General features: G+C 39.1%; 2 protein-coding genes across 2 annotated transcripts; both read left to right on the forward strand.

Moving 5' to 3' along the window:
- Positions 1-4,030: 4,030 nt before the first annotated feature.
- lbx1b (ladybird homeobox 1b) lies at positions 4,031-6,625 on the forward strand. Its single transcript, XM_049570932.1, has 2 exons — positions 4,031-4,665; positions 5,195-6,625. The coding sequence occupies exons 1-2, from the start codon at positions 4,338-4,340 to the stop codon at positions 5,680-5,682; spliced, it is 816 nt and encodes a 271-aa protein (XP_049426889.1). The 5' UTR covers positions 4,031-4,337; the 3' UTR covers positions 5,683-6,625.
- Positions 6,626-12,700: 6,075 nt separating this feature from the next.
- Positions 12,701-18,891, forward strand: cenpk (centromere protein K). Its single transcript, XM_049570933.1, has 10 exons — positions 12,701-12,809; positions 13,076-13,177; positions 13,263-13,319; positions 14,525-14,588; positions 14,918-14,964; positions 15,098-15,180; positions 15,302-15,400; positions 15,602-15,737; positions 15,845-15,898; positions 18,150-18,891. Exons 1-10 carry the CDS (start codon positions 12,807-12,809, stop codon positions 18,303-18,305), a joined length of 801 nt encoding a protein of 266 aa, XP_049426890.1. The 5' UTR covers positions 12,701-12,806; the 3' UTR covers positions 18,306-18,891.
- Positions 18,892-19,005: the final 114 nt, after the last annotated feature.

Here is a 19,005-nt window from a genome sequence, read left to right on the forward strand (position 1 = left end):
GGATGATTACGCAACCTGAGGCATGTGCATGTCTACATGTTTATATGCAGTATGCAGAATTTAGATTGGCAGTGAAAGATGATATGTACAGTAAAATTATAATAATAGCAGTGATAATAACAGGCAGATGCATTTGCCAGAGCACTATTTAAACTGTTCATCAATGTTTAAGCTAATTTAATAAGACAAAAGTTATGTTTTGCCTCTGCTAAACAGTAGCTACTGTAGCCACAAGTCACAATTATGAGATGATGATAAACGCTAAATGATATCACTACTGATTTTTGCCACTAACAGTAGCCACCGTAAGCTACTTTTCGTACCAGACCAAGTGAGGCTGCAGCAGCAAAACCCCTGAGTCTGTTAAATTGAGCAGGAGTGTGTTTTATTGCTTATGAGTTCAACTTTTCATTGGTAAGAAGGAGAATGTGTCACTTCTTCTTTCAAAAGTCACGTAGCCTCGCTTTAAAGCATTTTTGTTGCACTCAGTTGCTGGGTGCCATTGTTTTGCCATTATTGTTTTAATTGTAATTATGGTCTTGAGTCAATAAAGATCTGAATCTGAATCTCTCAGAGGTGAATATCTGGGCACATAAACGCACGGCTGCATGACTAGATACCACTAAAGGTAAATGAGAGACTTATTTATTATGATTTGGTTGAACTAACCCTTTAACAAGACCCCAGTGAAAGTCACAGCAAAGAGCTCCCAGCCCTGGAGAATACGGTCTGCTTGGCGGCACAGTGCAGTCCACGTGTATCACAGTGATAATGGTGCTGCTTATGATCCACTGCTCCAGCAGCAGCACTGGCACTGCACTGCACTGCGAGGCAGGAGAAGCCGGGCCGTCAGGGATTTGTCAGGGGCCTGTTATTACATCTCTAGTCACATAAAATATGGCTGCCTCTCCAGAGATCCCACTGCTAGATAAATCCACTCTCCTCCAACCAGACTGGCCCTCGCGACGAAACCATCCAATGGTGTACCTCAGCCAGTGACCTCTGGTAATGACGTGTGATTTATACAGTACATGTTTTAAACTGAGAGACACATCCGAGCCAGGCTATCTCTCCCCTCTCTCTGTATCTATATCTGGTGTCATGTGAGATAACAGGCAGGCCTTTGGGAGAAGGGAGACATGACACCCATCTTTGGGGTCTCACAAAATGGCTACAATGTGGATAGTTTCCCCTGCAGCTGTCTAATCGCAGTCTAAGCCTGCAGTGAATGCTGTGTCTCCTCCTGCATGAGGTCACTAACACATATTGCAGGGTGGCCACTTTAAGCTAACAGACCGCAGTGTGGAAGGCCTAAATCAACACCTGGTTGGGAAGAAAAGGGGCTCTTGTGTTCTGTAAATGCTTTTAAGTGGCAGATTACAGGAGTGTTGTGAAAATATTCTACATTAACACTACTGGATTATGAATAACAACAGCTTTTGTGGGTTTATTACAAATATAAAATTAATACACGTCCATCAAAATAAGGAAAAAACACCCCACCCCACCTCCCAGAGCAAAAACTACACCAGGAAATGTTAGTGTACGAGCGAATAGTGTATCAGAGAGTCATCTTGCAGACAGTCAGTGATGTGGTGTGTACTGTCCCCTGCCAGGGAACGTCCCCTGCACAGTCTAGTAGCTTAAGAGATTAAGTTCCGTGGCTAAAGGAGAGCTGAGAGGCAGGCCCGTGTCGTTGACCTTGGCAAGCCGGACGCAGAGATGATGACACACCACTACAAATATCAGTCTTTAATAAACAGGCACTGAACACCAGGATCACATCAGCTGGCTGGAGACACATACACACATTTGATTTTTTATCTTATTTTAACATTTTAAAATGTATGTTCCCACAGTGGAACAAGCTGCGTTACATTAAATGTATTTTATAGTTTGGTTATTTAAAATATTTGCAAAATAATAATATCATATTATCATTAATTAATTTATTTCTAATAATGCTTTATTATGTTATAAATATGTGTGTATAATGAAAGTGCCTGTTTGTTAGAATCAGTTAGGTAGCCTATATACAATACTAGTGCTTTGTTAATTTACTGTTTATTTGTTTTTGGTTTTTGCTGTTGTTATTTATCATTTCACATTTTTTTCCATCCAGCTTAATTTCGCTTGCCCTCATAAAAGCAAATTAAACTCTTTTTAAATAGCAGTTTTAGTCTGGTTTCTTAAACTTGCCTGCTTTTTTAAAATTATTTTAGGTATATTTTTCTTTTTATTTGTAAACCTTGATGCCTTTTTTTGAAAATGGTTTTGTGGGGAAAAAAAAGGGAGGTTAAAAGAAACCCTGCAAATGTGAGGGAGACGTGTTCAGACGTTTTAGGCTATATTTCAACACAACATCCAAAGAACAGTTACCTCTGAAATCAGATCTCACCCCCCACCAGCAGCACATATAAACTGCCCGCCTGCTTTTCTCCCCCCCCCCCCTTTTATAACCTGATTAAGTTTAACTGGACAACTTGAGAAGCCTTTGGCAAACTGACGGACAAAGATCTATATTAATACTATTTTTTCATATTTAAAAATGAAAAAATAAATGAACATTTGATTAAAAAAAAAGTTTTTTCCTGTTATTTCCAGTCCTGTCTCTCCACTGAAACTGAACCCTGTATATAATGTTACAATTAAATGGCCTAAGTAACAAGCTATGTGACACCAATGGGCAAGCCTTGGCTGATTAAATGCGGCCATCTAATGTTTCAAAAAATAATATAGGAAAATACTGCAAAAATAAATAAATAAATAAATAAAATAAAATAGAATTAAAACATTAATACAGTTAAATAAAAACAACTAACTAGGCTCAATACAAATATTAAATTGCAAACCATGCATTTACCTTGTACCCTTATCCCCCCGCCCCCTCATCATCATCATCATCATCATCATCCCTGTTGATGTTTAATTTGTACTCGCGCGTCCATCAGTGTCGTGACAAGAAGCTATTCAGTGCAATATTTACTCAAAGCATCCTGAGCAGGAATTATTAATCTAAATAAAAATAATATCCTAAATAACAGCATTAATATTTTAGCATCAAAGACAACAAACACAAATAATGATAGTAATATTAATAATAACAATAGACAAACAATAATGATAATCTTGTCTCACAATTTCCCTTTTATGCAATAAAATTATCAGCAACTTTGTTAGAGATGAAATCAAAATTGAAATGTCACAAATTAAAAAAAAAACAAAAAAAAACTACCCCTTTCTGTCATTTGATCCGCATTTAATTGTTTTCAGATTTGATGGGGAGCAAAATCATATATTTCGTCCTGCTGCGTAAAATCGTTTTCCTATGCAAATAGCCTGTCGCCCATTCTTCAGACCGGCAGCACCAAAATAAACTCATCATGTCAAACCTGGAGGACGCGGGGAAATTTGAGAGGAGATGAAATATTTCTCGGATGATATAAAAGGAGCCCTTTCGCCTGAGTTATGGCCCGAATTTGGCGTTGCTGAGAGGGATGCATGCTGCTCCTTCTCTCCCGCCCCAGAGGAGGTATCATCAGAGCTGATATATGGCCCAGCTCTACATTACCTTTACAAAACAAAGGATCATCCACGCTTTGGGTCGAGGAAAAATATCCTTCTGACTATCTGCGACAACTAACATAACACCTGAGTCGACTTGTCTTTTTAGCAGCATCGGGATAATCCAAATACTTTTTAGAATAAAAACCTAGAAACTCCTGCTGAACTGAAACTTGAGTTTTACGCATAAAAAGCTTAAATAGGCTACGGATTGTGATCTCTACCCCCATCTTTCTTTCTCCCCTCTCCCTCTCTCTCTGCTTCCCCTCATTTACCCCATATACCTATTCTGGTATCTCACCACACGACTAAATTAGACCAAAGATGATAAGAGCACAAAGCATTATAATAATTCCGCCGGGCTCCTCCTCCTTCCAGCCATGCGTCCTAATTAATGGGACACCCCCAGTCGCAAAAAGCCCCGCACTGGACTGCAACATAGTCAAAGAGTGAAAGGGAAGAGGGCGAAAGTGCCACTGGAGATAATTGATTACCTACCAATCAATGATAACTTGTTAGTAATCGTCAACTCTTTGGACCTCGCCATTTTCAGGGAGGCATCTCACTCCTGCGGACTTGCTGCTCCCGAGGATCGACACTTTGAAGACATCCCGTTTTGGAATAAGATTTTCTTTTCTTCAGTCTCCCCTCCGTATCTTTGTTGCTTTTCCCCACCTCCTAACTGTTATGTGAGTTTTTTTCCTCTGTAGCATCGCTCGTTTTAACCGCTAGAATATTTCAACCAAGTCCTTTATAAACTCTGCGCACAACCAATGATGACATCCAAAGAAGTGGCCAAATGTGATGCAGTGGAAAACAGGAGGCGAAGTCCGCTGGACCACTTGCCGCCTCCTGCCAACTCCAACAAGCCGCTGACCCCCTTCAGCATCGAGGACATCCTGAACAAACCGTCTGTGAAACGAAGTTACACAATTTGCGGCACAGCTCATCTAATTTCGTCCTCTGAGAAGCACCGTCCGTCCAGCATCCCTCTGTCCAGCCGGGCTCTCCTCAACCAAACCTCCCCGCTCTGCGCGCTAGAGGAGCTGGCCAGCAAGACCTTCAAGGGGCTGGAAGTCAGCGTTTTACAGGCTGCGGAAGGTAAATCTTGCTCCCGAAAAAACACAGTTCAAACACACCTTTTTTTAGAATTAAACATAAGACGTTTTCAGTTTTGTTCTCATTAAATGGCCTGCAGAGGACAGAAAATATTTGGCTACACATTTTGCAGCCTGTCATGCAAAACATTCATTAAATGTGCTTGTTTAATAGCAAAAGCAGCCATTGTATTTCCTCTTCACCAGTGCATATTTTTCCTCTAAAATTGTCTTATCGAACAAAGGCGTGTTAATTTCCTGGGCTGCAGGACGAAATAAATCGCCACCGCTTTTCTTTAATATTAGAGTCTCGTGTGTGTGGTGCTCAATATTTCCCAGTGGTGTCTGTGTAATATTCTTGTAATTACCTCTTCCCAGAAGAGCTAGAGGCTTTACTGTTTCACATATAGGATCACTTTCATTGTTATTTTTGCGTTGGGGTCACTTTTACGCGCACGCTGCAGCGGTGCAGATGAGGACCTGCACCTGCAGGATTCAATGGTTCTCATTCGGCCTCTGTCTCTCCCTCACAGGCCGGGACGGGATGACTCTGTTCGGCCAGAGAAGCACCCCGAAGAAGCGTCGGAAGTCTCGGACGGCGTTCACCAATCACCAAATCTACGAGCTGGAGAAGCGCTTCCTGTACCAGAAGTACCTGTCCCCGGCCGACCGGGACCAGATCGCGCAGCAGCTGGGCCTGACGAACGCGCAGGTCATCACGTGGTTTCAGAACCGGAGGGCCAAGCTAAAACGGGACCTGGAGGAGATGAAGGCCGACGTGGAGTCGGCGAAGGCCATCGGCCAGGTCCCCTTGGACAAGCTCGCCAAGCTGGCGGACCTGGAGAAATGCGCCAATGGCACGCTGGGCCACCCGCGCGCCGATTCCCCCGCGCGGGGCGGCCAGCAGGAGCTCGAGCTCGCTCAGAAACTGCGGAACTCGCCGCTGTCTCCGTTCTCAGACCACACAACTAGTAAAGAGTGCTCAGAGGACGAGGACGTGGAGATTGATGTGGATGACTGATGGCGCAGCGTGGGGGCTGGAAGCTCGAGAAACACTAAAAAGACGATTTAAAAAAAAATCCTACCGAGGACTTGTAACTTACTGCTTATATTGTATACCATATCTCAGAACATGTACCAAAATGTAATGACTTTTATATCGGCACAGATAGACTATTCATAGTGAAGCATGAACACAGAACAAGAAATATGCAGTGGTATTTTACAATGTATTCATTAGCAAACTGTTACTTCTTGCAATCAAAGCAATATGGTCTAAAATGACATGAGTAACTTATTATTTTTTTACACTATAGGCCAACATACACACAGACACACACACTTACACTTAAACACACCAACACACACACCTGTTCCATCGCTTCTCCTACGGCCTACCCTCACACACACACACACATACACACATACACACACACACACACACACACACACACCACAATGAAAGTGCTCCAGTTTCTCATATGTTTTGCATGTAAATGCATGATTTGATTTGTGATCATTATCTATTTATTTTTACTTTATTTTTTTATTTAATTGTTTTTGTGTTTTTCTGTGAGCCAAATCGCCATCGAGTCACTTTGTCACTGCCGGCTCTTCCTCCTCCTCCTCCTCCTCCTCCTCCTCCTCCTCTTCTTCTTCTTCTTCATCATCTGACCGGACCCCCCCTTGACTTCAGTTCATATTTGGCGTCCCGATGCTGCAGTGCATGATGATGATGATGATGATGATGATCGGAAACAGCAAACTCGGACATTCACAGTTATGCGTTTTATGGGAATGCTCACGCGACCGGCGAGGAACAAAAATGAATATTGCGGTGATTTTGACGAGCTGTAGGCTACTTTTTAGATTTATTGTTTGGATACAATAGATTTACAGTTATAAATTTGTTATGTTTTGTACACCTGTAAGTGCCTTTCTAAAATCAGGACATTAACTGAAAAACCAATGCACAGACTGTAATGTATATAGGCTACTATGGGAATAAAATGGCTTTTCTCAATTATTCTTTTATGTTGTAATTCTTGAATTAATTTTGAGAGGGGATTTTTTTTTTTTATTATGGATATAATAGCCTTTATTTTCCTCTATAGCGAGGACAAAAATCATTTTAGAAACACGCTCTCCTTGCCAAATCTGGGCGTGTAAGCCTATCAAAAGCGGCCCATTTAGAGTTATTATACTCAACTATTTTGTCCCCTTTGTGTCCCTTTCTACTAGGATGCTCTAAACATTTTGTGGCCCGGATTCTCACATCTCCTTTCACACCCTAAATGCGTATCGTGGCTTCTTGACCCTTAGACGTGTTTCTCCATTCGTGGCAAAAATTTATGTGAGAAACACAAATCTGGTGCCGGGGGGGAAAAAAGGCGAGGATGCCACAAAAACACAAAGTTTTGGGCCAGTTTCTCCGGGCCTTTATAGACCTTTTTTGTTCTGCGGGACTGGGGCCGTAATTTTGAGCGTAAAGCATGAAAAGTGGGGACAAATGAGCAGCGTTCCCTGATGGGACGCGCCACAAAGGAGCAGGGCCGGTCCCCCGCAGGCAGCAATACTGAGACAAGTGTGTCCCACCGCACAAAAAGGACGCAAACGTTTGGAGGCCATATGGTTTTTGAAATTTCCTCACAATTTCAGACAATTTGATGGATTGAGTTAACCCTCCTTTTAAACAGTTTAACTGGGTGCGAACAAAGGCCATAATGCCTACATAGACTCTCCCTTCATGAGGGCATCTGCGGCTATTAATGTCTGGCCCTTTTCTTTGCCTGGCGTTTTGAACAAGTCAATGAATTACAATGAAACTGCCCCTTTTTTGTGAGCCGCTTGTCTCTCTCCGCTTTTTAGCTCTGAAATAATATGTTTGACTTCAGTCCAAGAGCGTTTTCTAAACAAGAAATGGATTTTGTTGCAAGTGTTTTTAATGTTAAGTAGGGAGCCATAAAGAGTTTAGACTGTGACATTTATGCCAAAGTCTGGTTAGGGAGCCCTTTTGTTTGTTTTCTTCTCATCTCTTTTTTTCTCCTCCTCCTTCTTCTTCTTCTTCTGCCTCTTTTATTTCTTTTGTCTTTAAGGAGTTTAATGAAGCTGAAAACATGGTGATGTGAGAAAGAGAGACTGTCCAGAAGAGGAACTGAAAAGGCAAAAGGCAACCTCCCGTTTAACTCTCTTTGTTCAAAGAAATGATAAGTAGGCCTGTCTTCTTGTCACTTCTTTTATAGTGTTTGCCTTTTTTTTATTTGTTTAAACTTTTTTTTCTTTATTCAAGACAACCTGAATAAGTTTATAGACCTGTAAGCACTTAATATGACTGAAGCTATTGTAAATTCTCTGTAGGCAAATTAGCCCTACAGTAAAAATGTATAATTCAGTAACACATTTAGCATTTATAAGCACTTTATAATACATTATAATGCAGTTGTAAGCAGGTATGAGTGTTTAATAGCTTGATTGTTTGTAAACAACTCCTGGTCCCATAATGGAGGCTGGTGGACAAACAAACAATGAGTGACAATATAGTAACACAGTTAAAATAATATAATGTTTTTAAAGAGAAGTTCTTTTTTTTTTTTTTTTTTTTTACAGATAAGCACTTAAAAATGTCCTTAATTCTGCTTATAACTGCATAATATTGTGCTTCAAACTACTGTTAAATGTTTATGTGCAGCTTAAAAATGCTTAAGTGTTTCCTTTAATTTATAATTACTAAGGTTTATTAATTGAACATAAGCTTTGATTGTAAAGGTACCTCTAAAGAAAAATTCAATTCAATTTTCAATCCAGTTTTGTAAATTGATTTACAGATATGGACATGCTGATTTAAAACTTATTCCCAAAAATTAATTCTTTTTAGGCGTATACACTCAGTGTGCGTGTGTGTGCGTGTGCGTGTGTGTGTGTCTTCCACAGCCTATTCTGAATCAAGCATATTTATGAAGGGAGAGAGTGTTAAGGCAGGCTAAGTTTATGGATTTCACTTGCTTATTTTATGAGGACTTGTCAGGCAGGCCCGGCGATAAGTAATACTACAGTCTGTGGGACCACTTCGTGGTAATTAATCTGGAGGTCTTAAGTGTATTTCAGTATTTCACTTCAAGATGGAAAAAATCACTACTTCAATCGTCCGGAAAATTGAAGTTTGATGCATGAGTCCCTACTGAAACAATAGTACAGCCCTCTCTCTTTTCATCTCTCCCCCTCCCCTTTTTTTATACTCTCCCTGTCTCTCTCCCTCCCTCTCTATTTTATTATTATTTGCACCTTGTGGAAAACAGTCTCAGGTGCAAAGCGTGAATTAATACTTGAGACACTGGTCGAGTGACAGCATTAAAGACAAGCTTTAAAATGAATTAATTACTCTGTTTCCAGCTTGTTTTCTCAGAAAAAGTAGAAAAACAATCAACGTATATTATTATTATTAGTAGTAATATTATTATTATTATTAGTATTGAATGAGTATGAAGAGGAGATCTGTAAATGACTTTATATTTGCCTGGATTGCCTGAATTGTGGAGTTTTAATCATAGCCTTCCTGTGGAGCCAGTTAATACTTCAAACTTCAATTTTACGGGCGATTGAACTAAGCATGTTCCTGACAGAATTGATGTATGTATTAATTTCCTTTAACTGTTGATTAATTAGGCTGCGCTGAAGGCTCAAATGGAACAGTTTGTTCGGAAATTTGCATATTAATCAAATTCTAGTTGATCATTCAAATAATCCAGGCTGTGTGATTTTGGGGGAAATCACTAAATATATATATATGCACATGTATATTCTCTGCTGCTGCTGCTGCTGCTGCTGCTTGCTGCTGTACGTCCACTGTATTAAAATCAAACACTCGGAAGGAGCCAACCTCACCATTTGAACTGCTGCAACCAATGCTCTGATATATTAACATCATTTTAACCAAAAGACAGACAACCTTTATACTTCTTTATCTTATACAAAACCAGTGTGTGTCTGGGTGTGTGTGAGAGAAAGAGGGGGGGAATGGGGGATAAAGAGATGCATATATGCTACTGTATGTGACTGTGTTTTGAACATTTTTGTTGTGTTTTGAACATTTTTGTGCTCTTAATTAAGAAAAAATAGGCAAGGAGTTTCAGTTGATGAGAAAGTTAATCTGCCTCACTGCTACAGTCAGGTTCAGATCACAGGCAGGTGAAGTCTGTGGGATGATAAACACTACAGATAGGCAGCTGAGTGATAAAAAAGGCGAGTTTATAGATGTTAAAACAGTTTCCAATTAGACATTGTGAGATGTCAGGCAGGTTAACATAAGGCTGCAGTATACCGTCTGCAGTTATACAACTACACTAATAACTGCGCAGACCATCGGGTCTAAAAAATCAAATTATTTTGAAGATATCAAATGATCCGGAAGTTTTTTTTGCATTGCTGATGATGAACACATCATCTTTTGCTGGTTAAAATAAATATGGTCCAAACTGCACCGGCATTATGATCTCAGTTGGCTATTTTTCAGCAAGAATGGAAATCAATAAAGAATATTCCCATACATTAAAAATAATCCTACAAGTCATGAGCAGCACATTAATATGATTTGGATTGGAAAGAATTATGGATAAATAAAGAAATAAAGAAAGTAAAAAAGCTATTATTAAGAGCTCAGAGGGTATATAAGTGATATAAGTGATATATAAGTGATTTCATAGCAGCACAGAGCAAAAACACCAAAATAAAGAGATGAATGAATAAATAAAGTGATATTAACCTGCGGTGTCCCTGATGGTTCTGGAGTCGTCTGGAAGAACATCCACACCTGATGGATTCATTGAAATCATGTGTCAGAATAAAACATGCTGGTGATGAAAACTGCTAATGTTCAAACTGTGACATTATATTCTGAAGTACATAAAAACAAACAAACAAACAAACAGGAAGGAAGAGGAAAAGGAAAAGGAAATGTAGATGCTGACCAGCTTCAAACTGAAGCAGAGAAGCAGAGACACCTGCTGGTGAGCTCAGGACAGTGTACTCCACTACAGTGAGCAGTTAACAAGCCATGGTGTGTGTGTGTGTGTGTGTGTGTGTGTGTGTGTGTGTGTGTGTGTGTGTGTGTGTGTGTGTAAATAAATGAAATGTATTTAACAAAAATGAATATTTAAATCTAACAAACACTGCAAGGTAATACTGAGTTGTTGTCTCAGCACATTTTGGGTTTTCACCTCTCTGCCTCTCTGAAAATTGCTTCATTTGCACAACCACAAATACATTAGGCAGGCTGTGCAAGATTCAGCCTACAATATAATAATAAAAGGGAATGGAATGTAAATATAAAAAATAAAAAGGAGTTTGCACATATGATAATGAAAGAAAAACAAAGATGAGATATTTAGCTATTGACTGTAATGGTAATGGTGGAGATTATAGAAGAAACAGACAAAATCAAAATCATACAGAGGAGGCAGGTTCACTGGTTTTCCTTCAAACTTTGAGATGCACTAACAGAGTTTACTGCGTCCATGGGAATGTCAGTTTTTCATCAAGAAAATCAGGAATTTTGTTTGTTTGTCTGAAAATCTTAGTTAAGTTTGATTACGATGAAAACTCTTAATGAAGGCTACAGTGCAGTATAGATCTGTTTTCTATCTCCCTACCTGTAAAAGTCTCTCATGAGACTTATGGGAGATCCAATGACACCATGTTCAGAATGATATAGTTCTCTGGTGTCTGCATTACTGATCAACACATTTGGACCTGTAATGACACCTCCTGCAACTTCACTCGACCCTCACAAACTTCTTCTAACATTTACTGAAGACATATGCACTGTTTTACAGTCTGAGTGTAATGAATGAGAGACTCGGACAAAAAATAGCCTATGTGTAGCAACTATAGCAGTGGTGGAAACTGCATCACCTGAGATTTGATCTTTTGTTCAGCCCTATAAGTATAAGTGCATCAAGTTACTCCACAAGTTGAGAGTCAGGGATTCAAAAACTCATTTAAGTGAGAGTGCAAAAGTGTTATAACTAAAATATAGGCCATCCAAAGTAAAATGCTACAATAGGATTATTACTGTTACATCAACACTTTAACAGAATACTGTATCTCATCACATTGATACTTTACTGTAAAACTTCAATTAGTAGCCTGGGCTATATTTGCCTAAATCACTGACATCAACAGGCCTACATTAGGGACAGGCGTCTATATGGGACAGGCCTTTAATTTCTCTCACACAAAACTATTGCTCAGCAAAGATGGAAAATACAATCAAACTGTTGATTTAAAACCAGTATGAATATTACTTGTATAAAAATTAGGCTTCAGATAAAATATCAATTATGAATTATTTATTTGATCTAGCTCCAACAGACAGCACATCAGAGAGAGATTGAGTCATGGCATGCTAGGATTACAGCACCCTTCTTAGGATCTTAGGACCCTAATAGACTAAAGGAATATGAATAACTTACAGGGTAATCAAGGAATGGATACATAATTTGAGGTAGCCAACAACCTGGTTTTACCAGGCCAGGCATCTAATTGAGACAGGCATATTTGTCAAAATGTGTAGCCTCACCATGCTAGTAAAAGGGACTGGGTGTTTAAGTGGGACTAGGTTTTTAAAAAAAGTTTTACAGTATATGTTGGGATGTTCACTTTACAGCAAAATATCATACTTTATACAATGACAAGCTGAGAAATCACCAGTACTGCAAAGTCATACTTAAGTGAACCTTCTATTTATTTGTGTAGCCTATTTATTTTACTTGTATTAGCCTACTTAAACCACCTGCAATTATGCTAGGCTTTGGTTTTGTTGGAAATAGTTTGGAAGCAATCAGCCACCCAGTGCTGAAGACTTGTGTCTTACTTGCTGCAGGTTTTTACATCTTCTTATAGATGCTTCATGTTGTCTGCATTGTCACATTAATCTCCACAAGCAAAAGTTTTCTATTCACTTACCTTCTCCCCTCCGAGAATAAACTACTCTACATGACCGCAGCAGGTCTGGCCGCCTCGCACATGCGTAGTCCTGCGCAGCGTCAGCTCTGTCGCAGACGTGACGTCATCAGTGTTGGCGGTATTTTGAAAAAGAAACGTCTGTTGTTGTTCGCGTCCTGGATAAAAAAAGAGTGGTATCTTCAAATTATGGTAAGTCAACATGTCCTCTGACTCAGCCTTGTAGTGCAGATGTACCCAGTGATGTGAAGGGCGGTGTTTTCACAGCCATTACAGGTAATATCGTCGCCGCTAAGCTAAACTAGCTAATGTCAACTTTTACTTCTCCACCACGAGCTACAACTAGCTAACACCTCACCCATTCACTGTACCAACTTTGTCCGTGCTTTACGCGGTATTTAAAAACATACCAAAATCCAAGTCGACACCCCTTTGTCCTTTTCTGTCTCCGTATTCAGGGTGAAGTGAAGTCAGGCGCCCAGGCAGCAGCCGAGCTGTCAGAGGCTGCTCAGACTGAGCTGCTGGACCTGTGTGAGGATCAGTTTGCTCAGCTGGAAAAGGTAAACTCATGTTCACTCCTTTATAGCCAGTCACTGTGTGTGCAGAGAAGCTCCAAACTGCAGACTGTGTCTCTCTGTGTTGCAGCTTCAGAATGAGATTATACTGTGTGAACCAGACTTCTGTGAGGATCCTCAAGAGCAGGTGAGATGACTTCACATGTTCATTCATTGATGTGCTTTTCAGTTTATACCGTAAAACTTCAATTAGTAGCGCGTCCTATTATTTGCTTAAATCACTGAACTCTGGGACAGGACAGGCTTTTAATTCTTTTGACACAAAACTGTTGCTAAGCAAAGATGGAAAATACAATCAAATTATTTATTTAAATCAATCCTTTATTTGTCAAAGTGTAGCCACGGCGGGCTAGTAAAAGAGACTGGCTGTTTAATTGTTGTAGTTTTATGATATGCAGTATCTCTTCATGATACAACATGGAGGGCCTCAACAAGCGGTCGTCTCAAAAAAGTTTCTTTTTTTCTGTTTACAGTTTCTGAGGTATACCGGTTACACTGATTTTTGAAAAACACATTTGAACAAAATAATTTGAATGAATTGCTGTAAAATCTCTAAATCCCTAACATTATCTTCAAAACTTCATATTCATATCACACTTTATTATAAGGAAAATGTACCTTAAATAGCTTTACAGAAGCAAGCTTAATTACCGATCCGTCTGACTTATCCACAATCAATTACACAACAACATGACGGAGTACAGGGAGGGACAGATTACATAAGAACAGTTTGGACTGCAATAAATATAAAAAGCTCATCAAACCTGTTTTTGCACCACAGACTGTAAACATTTAATGCATTATGGGAAATCTTCATGAGAAAAAATGGGATAGAGCTGCAGACAGCAATAACAACCCATATGTGTGTTATAAATGTGAACAACTAATGTAGTATTTCGGTGTTAGTTGTTTTGCATCTCACACACACACACTGCTCATCACTCAAACGTGTCCCTGTGTGTATGATATCACAAAAAACAAATATCACACCGCCTCACTGTGACTCTTAAACAGTGGTGGATGAAGTACCTGAAAGCAGCACTTGAGTAAAAATACAAATATCTTACCAGAAAATGATTTTGTAGACATTAATGTCACATATTAGAATATTACTTCAGTAAAAGTCTTAAAGCAGCTGATGTTTGCTGTACTTGAGTATCAAAAATGAGTTTAAGATATAAAAGGCAATTAATTATTGAAAGAAAGAGTACATCCAAATTCTGTCAATTAAAAAGCAAGTGGTCAGAATTTTGAGCATTATAAAGTTTATATCATGTACAACACCTTAATAATGAAGCCTTTTTTGTGCATTGTGAATATCATCTCCAATAGTCGGTTAATCGACTGATGGCAACAGAGGCTGAGCTGAAGCAGTGGCTGGCAGAGGAGCCGAACTGTAAGTCCTCCATTCACACCGTGATTGAAGCCGTAACCATAATGTAATAAAAGTATTTACAAGAGAGGTATGAATATCACAAATCAGAACCACAGTTTTATGCCACAGTTACAGTTTTATGTCATTCCACATTTCAAAAGGAGCAATTTAGCCTGGTGTGAAACTGGTGCGATGATTTCATTTCAGACTTTGAGACTTTATCAAACAGTGATTCCAGGCTTTCAAATCAAATTGAAACTGTTATATTGGTTTATGTATCTAATGTTTGATATTACAAAATTTGCATTTTAGAAATGCATTTATTTGTATTGTATTTTTACTCCATCCAGTGCTGGCAACAAATTCAGAAGTTTTACTTCAAGCTGGAAAAGAGGAGGTACTGTGTGTGTGTGTGTGTGTGTGTGTGTGTGTGTGAAATGCAACATTGAAGAATGTGTCTTATTGAAATTCCTTATTTAAATGCATTGCTCCAGTTATTGCAATCCATTTTGCCACTTTGTTCTCCACAGATGCTCAAGCTGTGCTCTGAACTGGAGATGGTTGTTTCTTGTCACGAAGCAAAGAGAGACAAACTGAGAGAAACTAAAGAACTGTGCGTATCCTTTAGTCATAGTGCAGTCTCACTGTTTTTCCTCAGAGTATGTACATGCTTTTCAGAAGTTTAAGGAAGATCCTTTGCAGTTGTTTTGCTCTGAATGTTTCTGTTTCTTTAGTGAACAGAAGTGGTTGGAGGAGAAGGAACAGGTGCTGATAGCTGCCGATGACCATGTGAGACGACTTCAAATGGAAAAGGGGAAATCATCAGAGCACAGGTAAGTGTAAGGGCAAAGTCCGACTAAACCAGAGGAGCTTAAGTTCTGAGGTGCATTTCCACTGGAGGGTAGCAAAGCATGTGAACAGTACCGTGGAAAATAATGCAGTTCTACAAAAATGAATGAATGTGAATCTATTTTTATTTTGAAAAATGTACTAATCGACTAAAATGTGTTTGTGTGTTGACATACATTCCACAGTGTATTGCTGGACACCAAAGAGAAAATCCAGAAAATGAAGGTCTACCAGGAAAGGCTGATGGAGTGTCTGGGGGATGTTCTGGAGGAGCACGTCCCTCTCATTCAGAATGAATCCAGCACAAGCAAGAAAAAGAAGGTGCAGTGTGTTGTTTTGTCTTTGATGATCGTCTGTGATTTTGCAGCTTGTTTACATCTGCTGTTACTGCTCCAGTCCATCTTACCATGATTTGTTTTCATTTTCAGAACGTTACCCAGGAGTTAGATGAAGACCTGATTTCACTTAATGAAATTCTTGAGGTGGGTTTTAAGTACTACATAACAAGCTTTGATGTTCAATTGATTTCCCTAGCTTTAAGTGAAAGCAGTCAGTGTTAAAAATCATAATACAGATTTATTGCCAAGTAGTTTTTCATATACAAGGAGTTTGCCTTGGTGTTGTGGTGCACAATGGTCAAATATACACCTAAAAAAAATTAATAGCAGTTAAAGTGTACGCTATATTGAGAATATTTCCACTGCTCTACCAGTTTAAGGTTAGACAGCGATATCCGATGAGACTGAATGCGTTATATGGCTTTCTTCAAAGCCAGACTCCATTGAGAAAAAAAGTGATTTAAGATTGCTGAACACAGGAGCTGCTGGTCTACTGCTGCCTCAATCGGATATTTTTGTTGGTGTTATTACGTGACTTTGGCTTTTAAAAGGGTTAGTTCAGATTGAGTGAAGTCACACAATAACACAAACTAACCAACTTATGGAGGCAGCAATAGAATAGCAACTCCCGTGTTCAGCTAGCCAAAATGACTGTTTTTGTCTATGAAGTCTGGTGACTTTGACAAGAGCATAAATGGGGATTAACGGCGTTAACGGCTTCCCTGACGGAATAGGCTGTCTGACAGAAAGGTAAAGTGGTGAAAATATTCCTAGTATAATGTACACTAAACTGCTATAGATTGTTTTAGGTGGCTACAATATGTTTTGTTGCTGACCCCCATCCATAGCAACACTGCCTAGCTTTTGTGTCCCACTCCAGCCTGTATCCAGCCATCTACTGTATCTAATACAATAACTATGGATACGTACCTCATACAACCCTAATTCAAAAATTCTGAACTGTTCCTTTAACTGTATATCAGATAAGTGCGAAGTCATAAATAGTAATCCAGATTTGCAGTAATGTTATGTGTCAAGTTATGTGGAGACTTAACGCTAATGTAACATGTAATGTTCGTGGGGCTGGCTGACAATAATATTTAGCTTTGTTAATCAACAGCAGGCGCTAGCTGTCTGTCAATAAGTACTTGTAATGACGCATTCTGACATGACATTTCAAGAAACTGAATAATAAGATAATGAATTTTCTGTCAACAATGACACAAAATAATTATTTTTCACCCTGATACCTTAAGACTGTTTGTTTTTTTGTCAGGATAAGAGTGAATGCTGAAAAGCAAATTCACCCAAATCACAAAAACAGAAAATTCCACCACTTACACCTGGTGGACCCCCAGTTGTGCAGATAGTTTTAGTGTAATTGCTCAGGACTGCGAGCTGCTGAGACCTCTTACAACAGTACAGTTGAGATGAATGGCATGGGTTTTGTTAGGGGTGTTCCACGTTAAGAAAACAACATCAAAAACTGAGCTTTTCTGTGAGCAGAGCCTTCATGAGCAGGATTTGCAGCTACATCATAGAACTTATACTCTCTTTGGATAAAAGTGTGTATCAATAATTATCACTTGGATATGATGAATATCTTCAAGTGGTGTTCACACAACAGTTCTTGATGGTAGTGACTGTGTTGTGGGATGCATCTTCATGTCATTGAAGGATGCGGGTTCTTTATCATAGCAGACATTTTGACATAATTGATAATATTATTAACAGATGCTTATATTTAATGTCAGCCAACAGAGCCATCATCAATGTTATTCACACCTGTTCTTGTTGTGCTAACTAGTCATGTCTGCTATGGAAAATGTTCTACTGGGATGCAGAAACTGTGTTCATTCCACTGGTTTATGATGGAGATGGAGCTCCTAAACATTTGTTGTTTGTTACTGCTATAATGATAATCATAAAAATCAAGACTGCACTATAAGTAACTGTATTTCGATGGAAGTGAATAGGCGTATCACAGTCCATTCCTCCCTCCTTTCCTTGAATTAGAGAACAGAGATGTTGTCAAAGTCAACAGCAGTCAGCTCTCCAAACTCTCAGTGCTGCACATGTATTATAGTCATGTTGTTACATACATCTTTGTCATTGTTTCATTTTCAAACTCAATTCTTTTTGAAAACACTTATAGTGTTCTGGTAGCTGTGACACATACCATGTGCACAGAAACATCTGGTCTTTAACTGTGGGGCAGCACTGTTGTCACTTCATCTCTTCTAGCATCTCTCTCAAGTGTGTATTGTCAAAATAGAGACCAAAAAAACAAATCTATTGATCTGCGTCCGTGTAAACGCCTGCCTCCATACTCTAAGTTGCATCACCTTGCACCATTACTTGACCCCAGTCTCCCTCTATGTTCTGCACCCCACAGCTGCTCATGAACCAGGTCCTGACGACCCCACATGACCCCTACGTGACATTGAACAACACATTCTGGCCACCATACATAGAGATGCTGCTACGCTACGGCATTGCAGTGAGGCACCAAGAGAATAACTTCAAGATCCGCTTGGAAACCTTTTGTTAAGGCAACGGGTGCATTAGGCATCTCAAGCACCACTTATCTGCTAATGCTTCTAATTTGAGTCTGCCTGTATAGTGCTATCATTGTGTATATTTATGTAAGCTGATATGAGGAGTAGCTTTGCTGCGAGAGCTGTGAGGGCAGTGATTTACTGTAGTGTGCATTGTAAGATAGTATTTTGCCAAATCAGGCTGCACTTAAGTATTTTTTAAGAACTGTTTTGTATGTACAACATAACCATGGGTCCTTTTTAAAATGTCAACACTTAAATTTAAGTAATGAAAGTATTTAAATGTTAAGACATACATTTTGACTTTGAATGTTAACTCACATTAATACTCAGTAGGGTTAAACGCATGTTTGACACCCCTGAGCTACATATTTCATTTCATAGCTGTTTTCAATGGCGGAGTTTAATCAGCAATGGGCTATCTATGTTTATATTTGTCTTTAAATATGTTTTCATTTTTGTTCAGATCCCTTAAAAGATTACTTACTTTCTGAATATTTCACATACCCCAGCAATGTAATGTATATATGTCAGTTTGTTTATTTGTTTGTATATATTTTCTTGTTCAATAAACTTGGTAACAGCAGATGTGGTGTTGTTTTTAGAAGAAAGGAAACAATCATTGCTCATTGATAATCTAATCATTATTCATTTAGGTAACCAGCAGGTATTTTTACAGCTACAATTATTAAT

The sequence above is a fragment of the Epinephelus fuscoguttatus genome, linkage group LG3 (genome assembly GCF_011397635.1).
Source record: "Epinephelus fuscoguttatus linkage group LG3, E.fuscoguttatus.final_Chr_v1".
Lineage (NCBI taxonomy): Eukaryota > Metazoa > Chordata > Actinopteri > Perciformes > Serranidae > Epinephelus > Epinephelus fuscoguttatus.